Raw genomic sequence first — 20,803 nt, forward strand, 5'->3', positions numbered from 1 at the left:
GGAATGTCCTCTGCTGCTGTGTGTGACTGCTGTGGCTCTCTCTTCAGTGTGCACCCGTGAGGAAAGTGTGGCTCTGTCTTCTCCATAGCCCACTTTAGATATGGGAATCTAGAATTAGATTTACTCACAGTCTTTGCATTCTTGTCTCCTGCTGAACAACCCTAAGGCTCTCAGCTTTTTGCTGTACATCATCTCGTCCAGCTCCCTACTTCTGTGATATTCCCCTGGAATCACTCTGAATAATCAACATCTCTCTTATCCTGATTGGCCCAATGCACAGATGGGCATCTCCTACTGTTGAGCAAAAAGAAAAAAGCATTTTTGTAGGTCATTTCACAACACCACTTTTGCACATGGCTGGCAGTTGTGCTTGTCATCTCCCGAGTGTCAAGCTGCATCAGCACAGAGCTTTTGTAGCCACTGTATGAAATGTGGCATCCCACACTGAAAACTCAAGGGTGACATTCTCAGCTGGTTATTTCCTGATTTTCATGGTCTTCTTTCTCATCAAGTGTCATATAAATAGTATGGATGAAAAATGAATGTTGTGTCCATACCTTTTAGTCTACAACAGGTCACACACCCTTTGCAAGGTACCTTCTGAGAATGCTGGTAAATAGGTGAGCATCTGGTTGTACCCTTTCTCCTCAACTACCTGCTGTAGCTCTGCAGAGACCTATTGAGCACAGGGAACATCTAGGTCTGCCCAAGCTGGGGGCTCTGCTGCTCAGTGTGTCTCTTCTAGTGTGATTGTGAGCTCCTCAGTATTTTTATGTGGGCACAGAGGGGAACAGGTGATAGGACAGCAGTTTGTCCCTCAGAGTGAGTCTGTCAGCATCTTGAGCAAATCATAGACCAGTTATCACTGGTTGTTGTCAGAGCTGTTTGATTTGCACTGCTTAGAAATTATGGACCACTTAGAGAGGCCTCTGAGTGGCATAAATTCAGCTGTGAGGGAGGGAGACCTGCTTTGGAGATTCCATTGAAGTGAATCTAACTGTTCCAAAAAACAAGGAAAAAATACCTGTTTGTGTTGGTCATCTTTAAAATGGTGAAGTTCAGTTTAATCCTCATTTATATGAGGTCTTGAGTCACATCATTTTGTCCAAGACTGTGTTGTGCTTCATAGAAGACTGCACTAAAACCCTTGCTGCTGATTGCTGACTGGTATTTGCCAACAGCTCCCTTCATGGACAACCCACAGCTTCCTAAAGCCACTCCTTGAGAACTTCCCTCTCACTTTTAGAGTATTTTTCCTGAATGCTCCTTGATTATGTAGCAATATTATCTAACTTGCGCTGTAATTTTTATGTAAGGAGGAAATGCACGGTGGGTTTTGGTTGGTTGAGGTTTTGTTGTGGGGTTTGTGGTTTTTGTTTTTTTTTTTTTTCTTGTAATTTAATTCTGGTGCTGCTGGGTGTAACAGCTAAACCAGTATTCATTATCTAGTGCACGTGGTCAGTAATACTCTGAGTGGTCCAGGAATGTGCCAGCTAAACTCTGAAGAGATAAGACAATAATTGACTTGAGAAATGTGGTTGAACATCTAGCTGATCTCACAACAAACCATTTGACTGTGACAGGAGATACTCTAAAGAGAGACTTTTATGAAGTGCCAGGGACTTCTTTGGGCAGCTCTTGCTGTGCCTGCAGCAACTGATAAACATTTTTTGTCTGCTTAAATGTGTTGATTATTTTCTGCAGAGGGAAATGCCTGAGGCATGGTGTGGTGTCTGGTACAAATGGGCTTTCCAGAACAGACAAGCTGTAGATACTTTTTAGGAAGTGGAAACTACTGCAAATATAGAAATGGTCATGTAGGGTTTTTTTACCTAGATGAGATGGTCAGGACATATTTTGGATCCAGCTTAGAAGAACTGTAGTTCAAAATAAACTGTCAAGCATTTGGATATCCAGGTAATGATTTTGTGCAGGTCCCATCTCAGCAAGACCTGTGCTGTGCTCTCCTTTTCACTGGAGGAAACTTCTCAGAGGGAGCCAGACATGCAGGAACTCCATGGCCACTGCTCCACAGCCTGGAGGCAGTGGAGACTTTTCTCTGAGGAACAAAGTGCTTGAGACTTGTTGATCAGTCAATTCCTGCTAGAAACATTCCACGATTTTTGTTGTCTTTCACCTCATTTTAGGCAGCCAACATTTCAGTCCAAATGGTATCTGCAGAAGACAAGTTGGCAAAGAGGATTCTGGCAAGGAAAAAGCATGACAAATTGAAGAAAAAAGATAAGTTGCTATGGAATTTTCAAAACAAAATAATTCTCTTTACCCTCATTCTATTCATTTTAGGAGTTGTAACCTGGACATTACTGTGGCTCTTCATTGGTGAGTTGCTGAAAGTTCATGCCAACTCCATATATCATTATCACTAGTAGTACTTTCAGATGACTTTAGGATCTCAGTTGTCCTGAAGGCTATTTCTAAAATAAACATGAAAATTTTAAAATCGGGTCTGAAAAACTTTTGTCTTTGCTAAGACTTAACAAGTAATTAGAAAAGCTGGCTTTAGGGAGCAGGACTTTATTTCAGAGGTATGAAAAGCATTTTAGTGTGCAAGCTGAAAGGTTTCTATGAGCTTGATTCCTCAGGAATTTTGTTTTTCACTGTGTTTCTTGAGCTTCTGAAGTTCAGGTAAGTACATTGGTTTTCAGACTAGATTTAAGAAAGTAGAGGGGGAGTAAAATAAATGTGTGTAATTAAGCATTAAAAGCTATTTTTCCTCTTTAGGCCTACTGCCTAAGATACCTTAGGGATGCTCCCAAATCTGGATGTTGATACTGCCTTCAGTTATGCTGACTTGTTTGTATGGTGGTATCTTATATTTTATGTAGCTAACAGGAGCTCAATTAACCATAATTTGGTACACATCTGGAACAGTTTGGGTATAAAAGTATAGTGCTCTTTGGGTAGTTGTTTCACACCAGAAAGTAGATAGATTAATTTGGTTTCAAATTTAATAAAAAAAACTTTCATTGTTATTAAAAAATGGCTAACTGTCTTTGTTTCTTGCAGTTCAGGCAGAAAACAAAGATGCATTGTATTTTGTTGGACTGTTTCGTGTTGCCAACATAGAGTTTCTTCCAGAATATAGGCAGAAAGAGTCAAAGGAATTCCTCTCTATGGCACAGACTGTGCAGCATGTGGTAAGATGGGTGGGCTGCTTGGTTAGCAAAAAAGACCAGAGCTGTGAACAAATGATATTTAGGTGCCATTGAGGTTGCTGTGGTGTTCCCCCCTTCCCCCCAGCATTATGTGCAAGCTGGAGGTAGGAAGGAACTGACTGCTTTCAGCTGGTTAAGCACAAACTTAGTTATGAATGGATCTGGTTTTTACATTTGACTTAAAATTTTATGTACTTTCACCCATAAATTATGATCTGTGACTAAAACTCTACAAAAGTCCTTAAACTCAATTGCCGCTTTTGAAGCATCAAGCAGATGAAATCTCGAAATCTTTTGCATTTACATGGGTATCTTAAAGCATTTATAATCACCCTAGGGATCCCAAACATATTTCAGAAGGAAATCTACATTTCCTTGTGATACTAGGTATTCTAGAGACCATTATGCTTCCCAATTCTTTGCATCAGTCAAAGCAAAAATAGAACTCTGGATCAATAGCTGCTCTACAGTGGGAAGTGGGGGGGAATCTTGGTTAGAAGGGAATTTGACTTTAAAGGTGTAGGGAGTAAAAACACATTTTTGTCAGGAACTGCAGCACTGTCCACATAAGGATTCAAGCAACCATATGACAACTGCTAAACAAAAACAACAAAAAACAAGTTAGATGCAGTCAAGAAATTTTTTTTCAATAATTACTAAGTTTTTGTCACCTTATAACGTGAACTAACGTTCCTGTTTTCCAGCTCTTTCCAAGTTCTGCATATTAATCATTGGAGTTCTTTCAGATAACCAGTGCAGGGCATCACCTTTCCCTGCTCTCCATGGAGCAGCTCTAATGTCCTGTATTGCCTGTGTCTTGCTCTTGTCTCAGAGCATCCTGCCCTTGCCACACGTAGTGGAGAGAGGCAACAGACAGAAGGTGTTGAGCTGCCAGTGTCACCACCTCCTACTTGAACATTACTTGGAATTTATTTTTTATCTGTGAACTTTGCCTGAACTCATCAATGGATTTTGCATTGCTGAAACTGGCAACCTTAACTGTTGACTAAAATTGTTAGTATGGAAGTGGGGGATTTGGGATTTTTGGCTCTCCTCAAAACCCTTTTGTTACTTGCTGCTGGCCCAGACAACCCAAGTGGTAGTAGAAAAACCTCTCAAGATAGGTTCTTTCCATTTGAGAGTAACAGTAATACATAAAATCCCTTGTACCTTAATCTAGAGCATGATTGAGCTCTACCCACCTTATTTGGGCCCTTAAAATTATTGTTTAAACTTGCTGTTTCAAATGATGAAAGTTAGGGATTAATGTGGATGTGATTTTTACAGCCTTTGCAATATTCTGTGTCAGTCTGTGTCATGTCTCATGTCCTCTGCACATGAGTTTTAATCATAAAACAGCAGAGTGAGGTCCAAACAGTTTGAGGTACATGCCACCTTGTGGCTTTGAACAGGATGGGGAGAGGAAGGTTATTGTCACACCAGTATTATCCCAGCCCAAGGAGAATCAGGAGCTTGCTTTGCCCAAAGGCAGTCAGTCCTTCAGCAGGGAACAGGCAGGGATTTTGCTTCTCCACGTTTTGCACTGTGTAAAGAAAGGAAGAATTGTATATTGGAAAGAAATATGTTAATACTCAGCTGTTGATGAAGAAAACAGACACAAAGGAATCAAAGTGCAAACAATTCCATGGACACATTAAAAAAAAAAAAAATCCCTTAGCTGTGAGGGGAATCCAGCACTGGGGTTCTCATCCAGGGAAGGTGTGGAGTCTCCATTCTTGAAGGTCATCAACTGGAAATGGCCCTGAGCAATTCTATACATGGTAGAGCTGACCCTGCCTTGAGCAGTGGGATTGGACTAGGTGCTTTCCAGAGGCCCTTTCCCATCTCAGTCTTTCTGTGATTCTGTGATTCTGATTTTTCTGTGGGAAAACCTCTGGTATGTGCTGTTCACTGCACCTTAATAACAACAAAAAAAATTGTTTTTATTAAGGTGCAGTGAACAGCACATACCAAAAAAAAAAAAAAAAAGTTGTTATTAAGGTGCAGTGAACACATATCTCAGCTTTTCCCACAGAATCACAGAAAGACTGAGATGGGAAAGGGCCTCTGGAGAGCATCGAGTCCAATCCCACTGCTCAAGGCAGGGTCAGCTCTACCATGTATAGAATTGCTCAGGGCCATTTCCAGTGGATTACCTTCAAGAAAAAGTGTTATTGAGTGTGTGTGCATTTCTTGAAGTTTGCCCTTAAGTTTTAGCATCGGGATAGGGAAGCCCTCTGTGTTTGGGATTTTCTGGGTGAAGGATGTGCACTGTTGTCAAAAATTAATTTGTATGGAAAGAGCATTATTGTGTATGCCAGCTGGCCATGGGCAGATTTGATGTTTCCTGAGAAAACTGGATTTGTTACAGGTGCATTGAAGAGCTGGTCTATTCATCTCCTTTTCTGCCTAGCTTGGCTGATGTATGTCTGGCATTGTGTGCATGTTGCATAGTCTTGGTGGAAAATAGGTTGTCCTTAGAAAAGCCTAGGCATATTACATCTGTAGGTGTGACTTGTTTCCAGAATGCTAAATCTTTATACTTTGTCTTTCAGATGAACTTGGTCTACACAACTTCTTCTTTCTCCAAATTTTACAAGCAGTCCACAGTCTCAGAAGTCAGGTAAAACTGTGGTTAAAGTAATTTCTTTTCTGCTAGGCAGTAGATAATGTAATAAGCCCACAAAACAAGCTTATTTTTAATAGTTATAATTCAATGTCTTTGCTATGTACTTGACCTGATAGCAAAATAGGTTTATAACCTACACCAATTCACTTAACAAAAGTAAGGGCAAACTAAAGTCATATAAACAGTTTCTTGTCTGCCAGAAATACAATGCAAGATGAACAGAAATAATGTCAATAAAAAGGTTTTGTGATCCTTTCACTCATGTAGAAGTTTAACCACTTAAACATGCTGTTGGAGCACAACTCTGTGTTATTGACTAAATTGCACATCTTTTGTGAGTAATGTTATTGGAATAAAAGCATTTTCTACTTAAGAAGTAGGAAGTCTATGCAATAAAATATTCTTACTCTAATATTAATGTTTGCAGCTAATGTTAGAAGTTTAGTTATTTCAATCCTCTAGAACCAAATACAGTTTTGTTTCAGAAACTGGAAGTTTTTAGGCTGTGTTTGATTTAAAGGGCTTTCTCCCCACTAAGGAGTTAGAGATTAGTGTGATCATACATGGCCTCTAATGTGTTAAATAATCTAGGAATCTTTTCCTACAAACTGCAACACACAGTGCAGGGTGAGATACATACCACTGCAGAGCTCTGCATTTCTGGAGGTGATAATGCTGTTGTTTCTGTTCTACTATTTCTGTTTTGATCTTTAGGAAATAGTCCAGCTCTAATTCATGTATAGACAATGTGATCTCCACAGATCTCTAAAGTTAGGAGCTCTCAGGAAATTAGCTTACTGAATATTCCCAACTGGGTGTGAAGAGCGTGTTTTGGGATTTGTCTTGTTTGGTTGATTTTTTTAAGGGGAAAATATACATTCATGGGTTAAAGTAATTATAAAATATGGAAATAAGCCATGCACTTCTGAATTTGTGCTTCAGAAGCTTGGGCTGGGAGTCTAGTCTTCAGAGAACTTCCAATAGGATGGTAACCTGAGCTCTTTATTTCAGCAACAACAACAATGGAGGCCTTCTTGTTCATTTCTGGATCGTCTTCGTGGTGCCCCAGGCCAAGGGGCAGGTGCTGTGTGAGGATTGTGTGGCTGCCATTTTAAAGGATTCCATTCAGACAAGTATCACTAACAGGACCTCAGTGGGAAGCCTTCAGGGCCTTGCAGTCGACATGGATTCCATTGTCCTAAGTGGTTCGTACTAGAACATATCCATATCCTTGAGGAAACACTTCATGAAGCAAACGTTTTTACCTTGGAGTAGCAAATTCTATAAATAAACTAAAATCTTGACCCTGCATCTCTAGCTTCTATTACTAAAATTGTAATTGAAGACAAAAAACTGAGAAGGAAAATAAAAATGAGATTTTTAGGTCAAATCAAGGTACAAATTATCCTTGTAAACAGTGATTGCAAAAATTCCTGCACTGGGAGGGGTTATGTTCGTAGTCAGGAGGTAAAATGGATACCTTTGTAGGCAAATTTGGGTTAGTCTGTGATTTTAAAAGCATAAAAACATGAAGAGTTAAGGTGGATCACTTCATTGAAAATGAGACTCTCATCACTCCTCTATTAAAGATTCAAAACCAGATTATAAAGGTACTCATTTGTTAAATAACTCCTGTGCCATTCCTGTCTGGGAACAAACACACAACGTGTGATTCAAGCATGTTTAATGTGTTTTGCTACAAAATATTTAATGATTTTCTGTTCTAAGGACATCAGACAGAACAATTCTGTTGAACTGAAAGATGAGAGAGGAGAGAGACTTTGTGGCCAAGGATGAGAAAATGACCTCCTGGGTACCTCTGTCTCAGTCATCAATTGACTTTGCCTGCTTAATTGCTATGCAGTCTGTTTTTCCTTCATCTCCAAAACTGCTTGCAGAATTTTCGGAAATGTAGGGGGAGAGGGCAACCCCCTTCACTGAGAAAATGTTTTCTGCATGTTCAGGGTTAGGACTGAGGTGGGATTGAATTAAACCCTGAATTTTGGATTTCAGGCAAACAAGAAGACTCACACAACTCTTTTTCTATGCAGCAGGTCTTCGGTCAGATTATTGGTCAACAACAGGAACAGGTAATTCACCCTTTTTGCAGCTTCCTGCAGAGGAGAGGTGGAGAACAAAGCTTTTAGCTCATGACTTGGACTTAGGTACTGTTCAGTGTTAATTTAAGAATGGCATTTAAGAATGCCAATCCATCTTGGCATTTCTTACTAAAAGAATGACAAAGAATCTTGCATGTTAAAAATACAGGAACCATCTACCTTTGATCTGTCTGGTAAATTTTTAGATGTACCTAGTGACATAGTAGGAAACAAACTAAATCAGGTGTTTGCTACTCATTGTGTCGACCAGCAGACTAACCTTTTCTAAATATTTCAGTAATTAATTTAATATGCTGAACAAGAGCATGTGTTCTCCATGCTTTTGTCCCTCTTTTATCAACATTAACTCCCTTTTCTCCAAGGCTGATGGTGAGTTATTCTTTTGAATGAATTCCCTAACAGTAATTACTTGAGGCAGCTGAGTTTTTCCAGGGTTGTGGGAGACACTATTTGTACACCTGCTTGGCTTCATGCTGTAAACCTCCCAGAAGGTTCTTTTGTGTTGGCCTCCCTTGACACAGACTGACTCTTCTTGAGAAAAGAGAGACTCAACTTGAGAAGTTGCATTTTTTTTTTTTTGGTTTTTCAAGGGTTTTATAGCTTTCCATGTTTGTATTTTTCTTTCCTGAGACATTTTGTTGCGCTTCTGCCTGCGATTTTTCACTTCTGTTACCTTGCAAAGATTTTAGCTGGCATATTTTTTTTCGGAACCCAACAACTACTTTTGCCATGCAGCCAAGTCAAGCTCTTCTAGTTCTGAGGTCCACAGGTGGACTTCAGGTCACAGAGCATGGTTTGCAATGTTTATATTGCTAACAGCCCATAATTTCTCAAAACTTAAGTCAAGTTTGCTACAGCATTCATTCTTTAAAAGCCTCCTGACTTAAGCTGAAAAACAGAACAATATTGGCTTCTATGCCATCCCATTAATGTGCATTTTATTTCTATAATGTGTTTTATGTATTGGTGTTTACTTGCATAGTGATTTCATTTCCCAAATCAGTGTTTCAGGGTGGAGAAGTTGGCACAGGTGGAACTTGGTTCCAGTTTATTCCAGAATGCAGCCTCTAAAACAGAAGAAATTAGGAAGAGCACAGCACAAATATTGTTGCTAAGGGTTTTTAGGACTTACATGGTATCTTTCACACAAAGGGAGAAGGATGACCTGCCATATTCTAGACATCTTTCGGAGACTTTGTATAGGCACCCACAGGTGTCAGCTGGTGTCTGTGGGAAGCTTGGGTATATAATGAAGTTCTTGGGGATAAATAGCATGGATGGCCATGGTAGAGTCTCAAAATCTGATACTGGTGCAATTTTATTTGTTGGGGTTCTTTGGCTGTGTCTGTTTAGGGTTATGGACTATGATGCAGAGGTAAAAGTGAACGTTCAGCAGCACAAAATGAGTGAGCATTGGCAGACTGTATTTTGAGAGCAATGGACTTAATTTGGAGTATGGAGATGAACCCACTGGTTGGTTCAGGCACAGACTGGAGTGCAGATTTATTGAAGAGTGGTGCTGGAGAAGGGACTTGTGGACATCCAGTAAAGACATTTTCCAGCTTTGGTTTCAAGCCAGCATGCTTGAACTACTTGTAGTTCTAGAGACAGCTTTGAATTCTCTTGGCTGTGCTCCATAGCAGCAGTGAACCCATCCCATTATTAATTACTTAGTGGAAATAATGGTAGTTGCATATAATTTTAGAGATTATGATCAAAGTTGGCTCTGCTAAGGGTGACTAGATAAGCACAAATAACTATTATAAAAAGAACGTTGTTGGGAAGAGATAAGAACAAGGAAGAAGGAATAACAATTATTTAAACAAAGCTTTTAATAGTTTTAACTGTAATTCATTTAAATGGAATGTGACCCTCACTGATTGTTCATAAACATTCATAGCATTAGTTTCAAGAGTGTAATTTAGAAGTGGAAGTTGGACAAAGCCTGCCACATCCTGTCTTGATTAACTACTGGTTAAAAGGTCAGCATTTAATTTGAGTCAACAATTGGTAGTAAACTCACAGTGCTCTAATTGGTGTTCCATGGTGGTAACTATTTCAGAGACTTATGTTTGTAATAGGCAGAAACTAAGGCAAATATTCACTTTGGATCTTAGTCTCCCTAATTTGCATTTTTCTTCCTTCTCACCTGTCAAAGAGCTATATTAAGAGTTTTAGACATGACCAAACAAAAATTCTCTGAGCTTTTTGCTGACTGCTAGCTGCAATATTGAATTGCAATAAAGACCTCTATGTATTTTATTTGGAAATCTCAGTTGTTTCAGCTTAATTGGAAAATTGGATGCAAGCAGGGTAATAGTCTTATCCTTGTCTAAATTATGACACAAATTTTTACCCTTTTTTTAATAAATATTGTGTAGGGTAGGTTGCATAATTTTTATTTCACAGTGTTTCCATTTCTAATGGTGATTTTCAAGATTGGGCAGAACAAAGTCCTGGTCTGAATTCATTTTGATCCTGCTTTGAGCAGAATATTGAGCTATAAAACCCCTAGCATCCCTTCCAAACTGAAGGATTTGGGTGAATCTGGTATTCTCTATCTAACTGCTAGTTCATGTCATGATAAAACATTGAGAACCTTGACATTTGATCAGTAAAAAAGCTGAGGGAATACAGCCATGCAACTGCATTTTTGCTTTGATTTTATTTTATGTATTTTAAATATCCTAATGCCCCTAGGGGCAAGCAGTATATTTATGCTTTGAAAGTAGATTAGTATGTCCCAGTGAAGAATTAAGTAATTTATCCTCTAGAGACTCTGCAGAACTTTAACTGCAAATTGTACAAAATGGCACTACTTTAGTATAAATACCTTGCAAGAACTGAATTACAGCACTGTTGGCCATGCTCTGTACTTTTTATAAATAGGCTGTTCTTGGACCACGGAGTTGTAACTAAGATAAAAACAGTGAGTGATGCAGCCAGAAAGGGAGGTTCACAGTGTCAAAGGGGAATAGCTTTAATCTGAAAAAGGGTAGGTTTGGGTTTAGGGCAGGAAAAAATTTACAGGAACTTCTTTACTGTAAGGGTGGTTGCCCAAAAAAGCTGTAGATGCCTTTTGGAAGTGTCTGAGGCTGAGGCTGGATGGGAGTCTGGGCAACCTGGTCAAGTCAAAGGTATCCCTGTCATGGCAGAGAGTTTGGAATTAGATGATCTCTTACAACCCAAACCACTCTATAATTCTATTATTACTTTGGTTTCTAAGATATGCCTTCATATTTTGCTTTAGTTTAGCACAAGCTTTAGGATTTTTTTTTTTGTTTTAATGCCACGCGGATTTAGGAGTTTTGGAGCGATTGCATCCAGTGTTGAAAATGTGACATTTTCACAGGAACAAATTGCATGTATGATCTCTATGCTGACCAACTACATGAGCACTTTCCTCTGGATACTCAAGCTACCTCAGAGGGAACAATCTGCTATTTTAAGCTTATTGCATCTGTGGGCCACGTTGTCCGCCTTTCCATAGTCTCCCTTCAGATTGAAGCAGATAACTGCATCACTGACTCGCTCACCATTTATGACTCTCTGGTGCCCATCAAAGATAAGATCCTCTACCGGTGAGTATCAATTTCTATTACAAGTTTATTGACAACCTTCTGAAGATCTGTCATCTTCATTTTTTGGTTAGTCTGGTTTTGTTAAAATTGCTCTGATCGCCATATATTACTCACAAAACACCTGACAAATTAAAATTTCTTGGATAAGTTATCTTGCTAATAAAAGGGAAAATTTTCTTCAATTTTTTTCTCTTTTTTTTTTTTTTTAACTACAGTACATCTTGACCTAGCTAAAGAATTATGAAAAATTCGCACATTACTGGGCAAAATTTTCCGTTTCTTATCAGGAAACAGATGCTGACTGAAAGAGAGTGTTAAAGTTTTCTCCCTTAAGCAAGCTATTTTGTATTAATATTAGTGCTTTTCAGATAAAGACTGAAGTTCTGAAACTAAGTCTTGTGATTTTCATTTACTGGCACTCACTAGTTCAGTGCTTTTTTTATCTGCTCTATTTGTTTAGAGGGTTATAAAAATCTAGACTTGAAGCTGTGATGGGTTGAGGGATGTGGACTATTAAGTTTTTTCTTTTTCTTCTCTCTCTTTAATGATCTATTATGTTTGTTTAGGGATTTTTAAAATCCCTGATAATTAATTCCGTAGATACTTAGATAATTAACTCCATAGATAGTCCATAGGTAAATCTAAAGGAAACAACAGCACCTTCATGAAGTAGACAAAAGCTCGGTGTTTTCACCCCTGAAACCCTTTTTTTCTGGCATTTCAGTCTGTGTATAAGCCTCAAAACCAGAGTCAGACAGAAAGGCTTTTCAGTCTTTTTGAGAGCTGTCCTTTACTAATCTGTATCTCCAGTTGGCTTGGATGGTGTTCACTTGCATGTTAGTATCTGTAGAGGACTGAAGATGTCTGCTAGGTAATGCATATGGAAAGTATTTTTTTTTTTTTTAATATGACTACTTGATTGGCTCAGGTTCTTAAATTCTGATGTGAAAAATAATTTTCTTGTCTTTCCCACTCCCCAACAAGAAGATAAAACTGTTGGTCTAATAAAATAAGATTTCTCTTTCTTCCAGCTTTTTGTTAATTTTGCCTTCATTCATTTTTACTGGGAGTGAAGGCTGAAAGTCGTTAGCTCATAGAGTGAAACATTCCATATGCATTTTCATGCAATTTTGTTCGTTTTTGTAAGAAAAAATTCCAGTATTGAGTTTCTAACTGGCTTTGTAAGAGGTACTTTTTTGCTCAAGAGCATGGAGATTTGACTGGACTTTGAAACAGATATGATGTGAACCAGTGGAAAATTTATGCATAGAGTCAGAGTAATGTGTTAAACTTTTTGCTTTTTATGAGATTGCTTATGTATTTGCTCTTCTTTCTTCCCCCTCAGAGCCTGTGAACCATCTGATTCATTGGTGTCACTTGTGTCCACAAATAATCTCATGCTGGTAATATTTAAGGCAGCACAAGTAAAGGAGCAAAAGGAATTCCACGGCTATTTTGAGGTCATTACACAAGAAAGTAGGTTTGTTCTGTGTTTGCAAGTGTGTTTATGATATTGTTCCTTCTGAGATCCTGAAGTGTCTATCATGTTTCTGACTATGGAAAAAATTATTCCTGTATCTGAGTTTCTACTTTTTACAGCCCCTCTGCATTACTCCTGTTGAGCAATGTGCTCTCATCAGACTGGTTGTGCAGAATGGAGGCAAAAGGCTGAAAGCAGAGGCTGAAAAGCCCTTTTTACCCTTTCAAAGGATTCATTTGGCGAGGGCTGCAGAGTGCCAGTAGATGGGGCTGTTATTCCAGCCGTGGCAGTGGTCCTTGGGACTCTGGAATCATGTTAAAAATGCCAGGATGTCAGCACTAAAAACCTCTTTCAGAAGATAAAGGTTCCGTTGTTTGGTGTGCATTTGCTACAAAAGAGTCTGTAACGTTTGTGCACCAAGTTCATGACTTCATTGCTTTAATCTTTGAGAAATGGTAATAATAACAACAATAACAATAATAACAATAATGGAAATAATAACAAATAGTGCAAGGGATGTCATGCTAGTGGCACAAGGAGAAAGATCTCGCACAACCCAGTGCAAGGAAATTCAAGCTGCTCAAAAAGATGCTGCATACTTATGTAATTAAGCATTAATATGCCATCATGAAAACGTGATAAATTCTCCATAATAATTAACTTCAAGTTCTATTCTTTGTGGGTTGGTTTGTTTTCTTTATGTTCAAGTCTGGGTTTACTTTGTTTGTTTCTCTGCATGTGTGAGTTTGTCTATAATGAATTCTGTAAATCCACTGAGCTGTCATCCAAGAAAGTTTTGGGTTCTAGGAGGCTGATTAGTTTAGTTTGTTGTCCATTTCACTTCTAACTGGCTGCATTCTAAGACTAGAGGTCCTTGTGAAGATGTATTGATATTCTTGTTTGCAAAACTGTCTTTGGTGAAATAACATAGATAAACTTTACAGTGTGTTCTGGTCCTGCAGAGACCAGCACTCATCCCTGGATCTTTATATCCTTTGTCTTCATCCTATATCCTTCACTGGGAAGGGTCCCTTTCTACAACTTGAATCCAGTCAAATATAATTCCTGACCTGCCCAGCTTTGCAGTGGCAGAGTTCTGATAAATTTGGATGCCTTAGCCCACTGAATAGTTTTACAGAAAGTATATGAAGGTTTGCCAAATGTTGCTTTTTTTTTTTTTTTCTTTCCACTAGGGTGTGGAAAAGCAATAGTGACAAAAGAGGAAACTGGCTATGAAGGGAGAATCACAAGTCCCTATTACCCAAGCTATTATCCTCCAAAATGCCTATGTGCATGGAATTTCCAGGTAGCAGATTCTTTCTCTCTTAGGCACTGCTGTGTGTTTTGGGCACATAGAGCTTAAGTAAGGCAGAAGTGATTGAGCTGGCAGTAACCTGCATCCTCACAGATGTAGTAGTTTATGGAAATGGCATTGCTGAATACCTGGCTGTGCTCAGGTGTTTTGTATTAGTTTGTTCTCTTTCTGTGCCCTTGTTTTTAAGGAAGAGAACATAGTACCTAAGCTGTCCTATTACAAAGGTGAAGAGTTAAGATCTGTTTTGATCTTTAGCCTGCAGAATTATTTCATGGCAAGCAATGTAATACTTGATTGTTTTTAAGTCCTCTCTTCCCACCCACAGAAATCTGGATGAAAAGTATGTATAAAAAACTAACTTAGATATTATTGCCACTTCTCTGGTATCTTTTCATATGCCTAATACATTTACTTTGTGTTCAGATGGTCTGTCCTACAAGCACAATCCTGTGCTGGTTTTTTTTGTTTTGTTTTTGTTGTTTTTGTTGTTGGTTTTTTTTTTTTTTAATTTGGTATCCTTTTTCTGCATCTTTTCATCCTGAAAGCAAATTGCTGAAAGTTGACATTGTTTTAAAGTACTTCTGTTTTCTCTGACTTGAGTGTTTACTTATTAGGGCTGCTGAAATAAGGTCTCTGACTTAGGGTTTGGTCTTCAGTGTTTTCCTCTCTATGGAATGCAGCAATGGATATGATAAGATCCACTTTTTATCCATCTTTCTGCTTATGGTACTCATGACTTGTTAAGCTAGTGACAATGAATCACAGCAATATAAATTAAGCCCAGCTAGCCATAACCTGCAGCCTTTTCCCCTTCTAGAATGATAAGGCAATTTTTGGGGAGCTAAATTTACAGTCTTCACTCTGGACTTCTGATAGAAAGGTTCATTGCTCAAACCATTTTCATTTTCAATATTGTGTTTTCGTGCAATATTGAAACTTTGCTCATTTCCCAAGTTACATTTTCTGTAAGAGAGAGGGAGAAAACTTTTCATTTCTGGTTTTTTGCCCTGAATCAGCCTTTATTTTTAAATGAACCCTGCCTTGCCTTGCAAAAAATGTTCTGTTCCTTTTATGGAAGAAGTTTCCAATTAAGTAGGCACACTCGTGGTTTTGCTGGGTTTAGAAATGTTTTCTAAAATACCAAGGATGCACGGCTGAGCAGGTGCTAGCAGAAGACTGTAATAATGTGGTAGAAGTAACTCCTGGCATTACAAAGGTGACACAAGTATTCCAGGCAGTATCTTAACTCTAAAAATCTTCTGGGCTTCTGTGTCCCTACACATTTGGATGCATTTGAGGCCAGCACAGCTCCCAAGGTTAGTGGCAATGCCAAGCCCTGTAATTCCTGAAATATATGAAAAGTTTATAGACTTTTGTGTTCTGTGCCCACAAAAGGAAAAAGAAGCCTGCTTGCACTGTCTTTCTTGCTCACAACAGACTCCACAGAAGAGCCTTGGTATAGCCCTGAAGTTCCATAACTACACCATTAGTGAGAAGAATATTAAAGGCTGTGAGCGAGGATGGTGGAAAATTAATGAACGTATGTAAGTACTCTGCATTAATTATTAATGTAATGGTACCAAAAGAAACCATCCCATTACTACTGCAGCTCGCTCAGAAAGCTTCCACAAGGACAGAAGTAATTCATTGGGGTGTCCTACCATTCTTTCATTTTAGCTGATGATGTAACATTCCTTATAAAATGTGTGTATGTGTATATTCTACTAAAAAGTACCAGAAAGATGAAGACAAGAGTCTTTGGTACTCTCTGGAGAGGGAGAAATGGAAAGAGTTGCATGAAGATGGATGTCCTGTGAACCCTAAAATAATTCTGTGTTTTCTGGGGCCATTATACAAGGTCTGTTTAAAGCCCTTTTAAGCGTAACTTAATTCTATTCTTGCTCAGGAGGACTGTAAATCTAATTTACTTTTTGGTGAAAGCCATTGCAATGACATGATTTGGCACAGAACTGTAACTGCTTCCTAATTCCAGTCACTGTCTCTTGAAAGAGAAAATGCACAAAGTGGCTTTCAAGGGACCACTCTGTTTCTGAAGTATTTTTTATTAAAATATTGCTGCTGTTTTTTAATTAAGATACCACTGCTTTCCCAGCATATTGTCAGTCCATGCTTTCCTCAGTTTTGAAGTCATCTTTAGAATGGTGGCTGATGAGGCAAGGCTACATTTAAAACATCCCTTTTGGTTTTTTTCCTAAAACTTCATTCAAATGGAAACACCAGTAAGATTAGTCTTGAAACTGAGTTTCTGGACTCACTACTGGAACTAAGTGAATTAGGCCCTTAAGCATACAACTGAAAGAATTACAGAGAGAAGGAAAATCTTCATCTGTTCTTCAACAGAGTTGTTGTATTTATAGAGTGAAAATTCAGTTTGAATCTCCTACAACTGTGCCTTGATGGGAATTGGTTGCTGGACTAGAGGAGTGCATAAAAACACCAGTCAAAGCACACCACATGTGTGTTTTTTTTGGTGGTCTTTTTAAGACAGAAATTGAAAGATTTGTGATATTTGGGACGGCTGACATAAAAAACAAGGGCAAAATCTGGAGAAAAAAAATTGTAATAGGATCATACTGAGGAATTCTCTCACAGAGAATCCTGAAAGAATATGAGCAGCTTTTTGACAAACCTGTCCATTATGTGTTCCACAGAATCAAATGTCCATGGTATGATTCCTCAAAGTGTACTCAGGGTTGCTTTTGAAGTACTGCACAAAAGCACATGCTCCTGCTCTCTGTTGCAAGTTGTTGGCTATAGTAGCAGACCAAGACAAGCCTTCCTTTAAAAGAATGTGTTTTTCATTGAAAATAAGGCTTTTGAACTTCTGGGTTTTTTGTTCTATATTTACTTTTGAAGGGGAAAAAAAATGACTTCAAGCATGAAACATGGTGATGTTTTATTTTCTTGTTTACTTCTCAAAATTTAAATTTTTAATGAAATGGGGCGGGGGGGTGCAGGCAGGGGACCCCCATTTTTCAACTTCTTGCAGTCAAAGCCTATGGGATGCCTATTGTGTTATCTTAGGTAAAAATGGTTGAAGAACCTTTGGGATCCTGATATCAGTAAACACTGCAACTAAGCAGGTGGTGCAGATAAGGTTCCATCAGACCTTTAGGGAGCTTTCTCTAAGCAGAGACACTGAACACAACCATGAAGTTCTTCCCTGTCTTTCTTCCAGTGGACACACAATGCTCCACTGCCTTGTCAAAGAAATTACAGCTGATGAACTTCTCAGAGGCAGGAATACCAATGAGTGTCCTATGAGCAGACCACTAGTGGTTTATGTGAACACAGAGGTGCTTTATTTGTCTCAAAACTGTTAGAGCAATATCCCATTGTTTCTGCTACAGCATGCATATATCTGTTCATCCTCTGAAAAACCATCCTGCCCACTTCAACATATGGGAGGACAGGATCCCCTTAATCAGTTTCTCTCTGGAGCAATGGCCCAGAGTTACAGATGGTGCTTTGCAGCTTCCATCTGCCCTGGACCTGGATATATGATCAGTAAAACACCAGCAAAAGGCTCCTGAGGGTCTGTAGCTTTGTTTTACAAATCCCATGAGCGTATGGCATTTCTCACTGTGTACCTGCTACAGCTTTTCCACAGATGGGCAGTAATTTCCTCTGCTTTTGGTTAGATGAGTTTGTTTTATTTGTCTGAGATGGGGTCAATGCAGACTTCAATTTTTGTTTCTTTGTGGTTTTTTTATTAGTTTGGGGTTTTTTTACATTGCTAGGGTTTGCTGGGAGGAAGACTGGGTAAATCATTGACGGAAGAAGAAATGCAGACAATGTCTGAGAGCTAATTGAAGGGAGTCAGACTGGTAAACAGCATTTTGCTGTGCACTTTGGGCTGTTTTAGGTTGGGAGCATTGGTGATACACACTAAATTAAGTGACAATTGGACTTCCTGATGTAGGAAATCTGCACTCAACACTGATAGATTTGGTGGGTGCACTGGTTTGAAGGCAAACCAGGAGGAGGAATTAACTCCACACAAATATTTTGCGAGAGCTTCCAATAATTTCATGGGAAAATTACAATAAAGGCAATAGTACAGAAACACTGGCTGAAACAGAGAAAGTCAGAATATGACCTGACACCCTGCTGGTCAGGGTGGCAGTCACAGTCTGATTAAATGGTGGCTGCAGACCCATTGGAGGATGGCTACAGCCTTGTTGAAGCAGTGATCCTGTGAAAAGGTCTCCAGTGGTGGCTGTCAAGAGCTCTCATCCTCTGGTTATCAAGTGGTGGTATTGTGGTGCCTCAAGCCCCAAATTTATATAAATATTGTATAAATTATATATAACCCCAAATTATATACAGGTGGGACTGTTTGGTGCATCCCCCAGGGCAGGGAATTCCAAAATGGGATAATGTAATTCTGTGAGTCATTCTGGGGAGTTCTTGATGGTCCATTAGCAGAGATGGCCCCCTCAGAGTGGAGACTGCTTCCCCTGAGGGAGTTATGGAGAAGGTAAAGAAACACTGCTCCTCTCATTTTAACAGCTCACGTGGATGGTAGTAGAAATACTTACTTTTGGTTACACCTTACATTGTACACAAGACAGTAGTTTGTGGGGTTGTTTGTTTGGGGGTTTGGTTTGGTTTGGGTTTTTTTTTTCAGTTTTTATTGTTTCTTTTTGGATTTTGTTTTGATTTTTTGGGTTTTGTTTTTTTGAGGGTTTGTTTTCTTCTTTGTTTGGGGCTACTTTTACAATTAATTCTCCTATAGTAAGAAGCTGTAAAATTAACTCCGATTTTTTGCATCTGCTTTCAAGATGTCAAAGAGAAGACTTTCTTTTTTAAACTGTTTTCATCCTTTATTTTTCACATTGCTGGAACAGAATCTCCCAGATCTGTTAACAGGATGGTTGATTTTAGTACAGTGAAATAGGGCATAAATGCAAACATATGAATGAGTGTGTCCATTCCATTTGGCAGACCTCACTGGGATGCTCAGGACACTGAGGCAACATCTGTTCACATGGAAATTCCTGACCAATTTTTCTCCATTCATTGACATGAAGAGTAGCCCTGGTGCAATGCTTGATGTAGAAAAATACACAAGGGAAATATTTACTTCTGGCTGATAGTCCACTGCTCCATTTAACAATACAACAATCCATTTTATTTTCTTCTGTTCTTTGTGTTAATTTTGTTGTCAGTGAGTGATCTTGTACTGCTGTCAAACAAGTGTGTGTGCCAAGTGTGATAAAAATCAATACAGCTGCCTGTGCTCCTAAATCTAAAGAGTCATGTGTACTTTGATTTTGGCTGGAATATTAAAGCCAGATTTTATTTTTTTTTTTGAGGCATTTTTGTTGAGGAGAGAGTATTTATTTCCACTTCTAGAACAACCTGTACTGTTGATGTTCACTGATTTACTGTATTTAAAACTGTCTCCGTTTTTAAAATCATGATCCAGCAACATTTCCCTTGTCAAAGAGGCTTTGTTTGGTTGTGGGTTTTTTTTGCTTTGGGGGTTGTTTTTTCTACTTTGTTTTTTTTTTTTAATCTATGTTTTTTGTTGCCCACCCCCAACCCTGGTAGAGACTGGCATATTTGGCATACTTGATGAAAGGAACATTAGAAATTCATTAATGGATTAAATGTTTGATGTCATCAAAAAGTATTTAGGTTTCTCTGAATCAAGTTGCACCTAGGCAGAAGTCCAAGGAATCTCTGCCAAAATAGCAATTTAAAGTAGATGTGCACCCAAGGCATTATTTTTAGGACTATTTATTTGAAGGTGTGACATTGAGAAGTAAATTTCCACGATGTTAATGGCGGGTGAAGGCTGGGTACCTGTGAGAACCCCGGGCTTGCTCTGGGGTCTCGTGTGGTGGAAAAGTCTCTCCTCCAACCCGTGATTCCAAAGAAAAACTCAGCAGCCTCTTGGTGTTTGGTCTCAAGGCAGTTTATTGTGAGTTATCTAACAGTTTATCTTCCAGGCTGTGGTTGTTTGCTCAGCAGCTCGGGCAGAGGCACACACACACCCTGACATCCTCTCTCTCTGCTGTCTTCTTCTTCTCTCCCTGCCCAGGGCTGCTGCTATCTTTTATATGATATATTATGTATTACATGTTTATAGTTTTCCCCCAATACCTATTACCTATATTACAAAGTGCTTTTCTACTCTAAACCAATCCATAAGTGCCAACATCACCAAGAACATGGAGGCAAGGAAGAAGAAGGAGGAAGAACAGGATCAGCCCACTTTCCTCCATCTTAGAACTTCTGACCCCCATGTACAAAGTAAAAACCTCCCTGGACAGGTGCTAAAACCCCCCTGTACAATACTAAAAAAATTTCCCCTCTGTTTTGTAACTACTTTTACTATGCTATCTAACCCTTTGTGACTGCTTGTTCCACCTCCAAAGTTGGTAACTCATTCCATGGCTCAAACTCAAAATCTCAGCTGTTTGCAGCTGCCTGCCAGGCTCTAAAATGCTCCTGACCAAGGCCTGGAACCTCT

At 39.0% G+C, this 20,803-nt stretch overlaps 1 protein-coding gene across 1 annotated transcript in view; it reads left to right on the forward strand.

Moving 5' to 3' along the window:
- TMPRSS7 (transmembrane serine protease 7) overlaps nucleotides 1-20,803 on the forward strand; it is a 42,758-nt gene that overhangs the window by 11,858 nt on the left and 10,097 nt on the right. The window contains exons 2-10 of the mRNA XM_021535411.4: nucleotides 2,148-2,340; nucleotides 3,028-3,158; nucleotides 5,732-5,799; nucleotides 6,817-7,010; nucleotides 7,857-7,895; nucleotides 11,278-11,506; nucleotides 12,852-12,982; nucleotides 14,180-14,292; nucleotides 15,739-15,845. Of these exons, the coding sequence (XP_021391086.3) occupies nucleotides 2,148-2,340; nucleotides 3,028-3,158; nucleotides 5,732-5,799; nucleotides 6,817-7,010; nucleotides 7,857-7,895; nucleotides 11,278-11,506; nucleotides 12,852-12,982; nucleotides 14,180-14,292; nucleotides 15,739-15,845 (1,205 nt within the window). The remainder of the gene's footprint in view (nucleotides 1-2,147; nucleotides 2,341-3,027; nucleotides 3,159-5,731; nucleotides 5,800-6,816; nucleotides 7,011-7,856; nucleotides 7,896-11,277; nucleotides 11,507-12,851; nucleotides 12,983-14,179; nucleotides 14,293-15,738; nucleotides 15,846-20,803) is intronic.

The sequence above is a fragment of the Lonchura striata genome, chromosome 1 (genome assembly GCF_050655825.1).
Source record: "Lonchura striata isolate lonStrDom1 chromosome 1, ASM5065582v1, whole genome shotgun sequence".
NCBI lineage: Eukaryota > Metazoa > Chordata > Aves > Passeriformes > Estrildidae > Lonchura > Lonchura striata.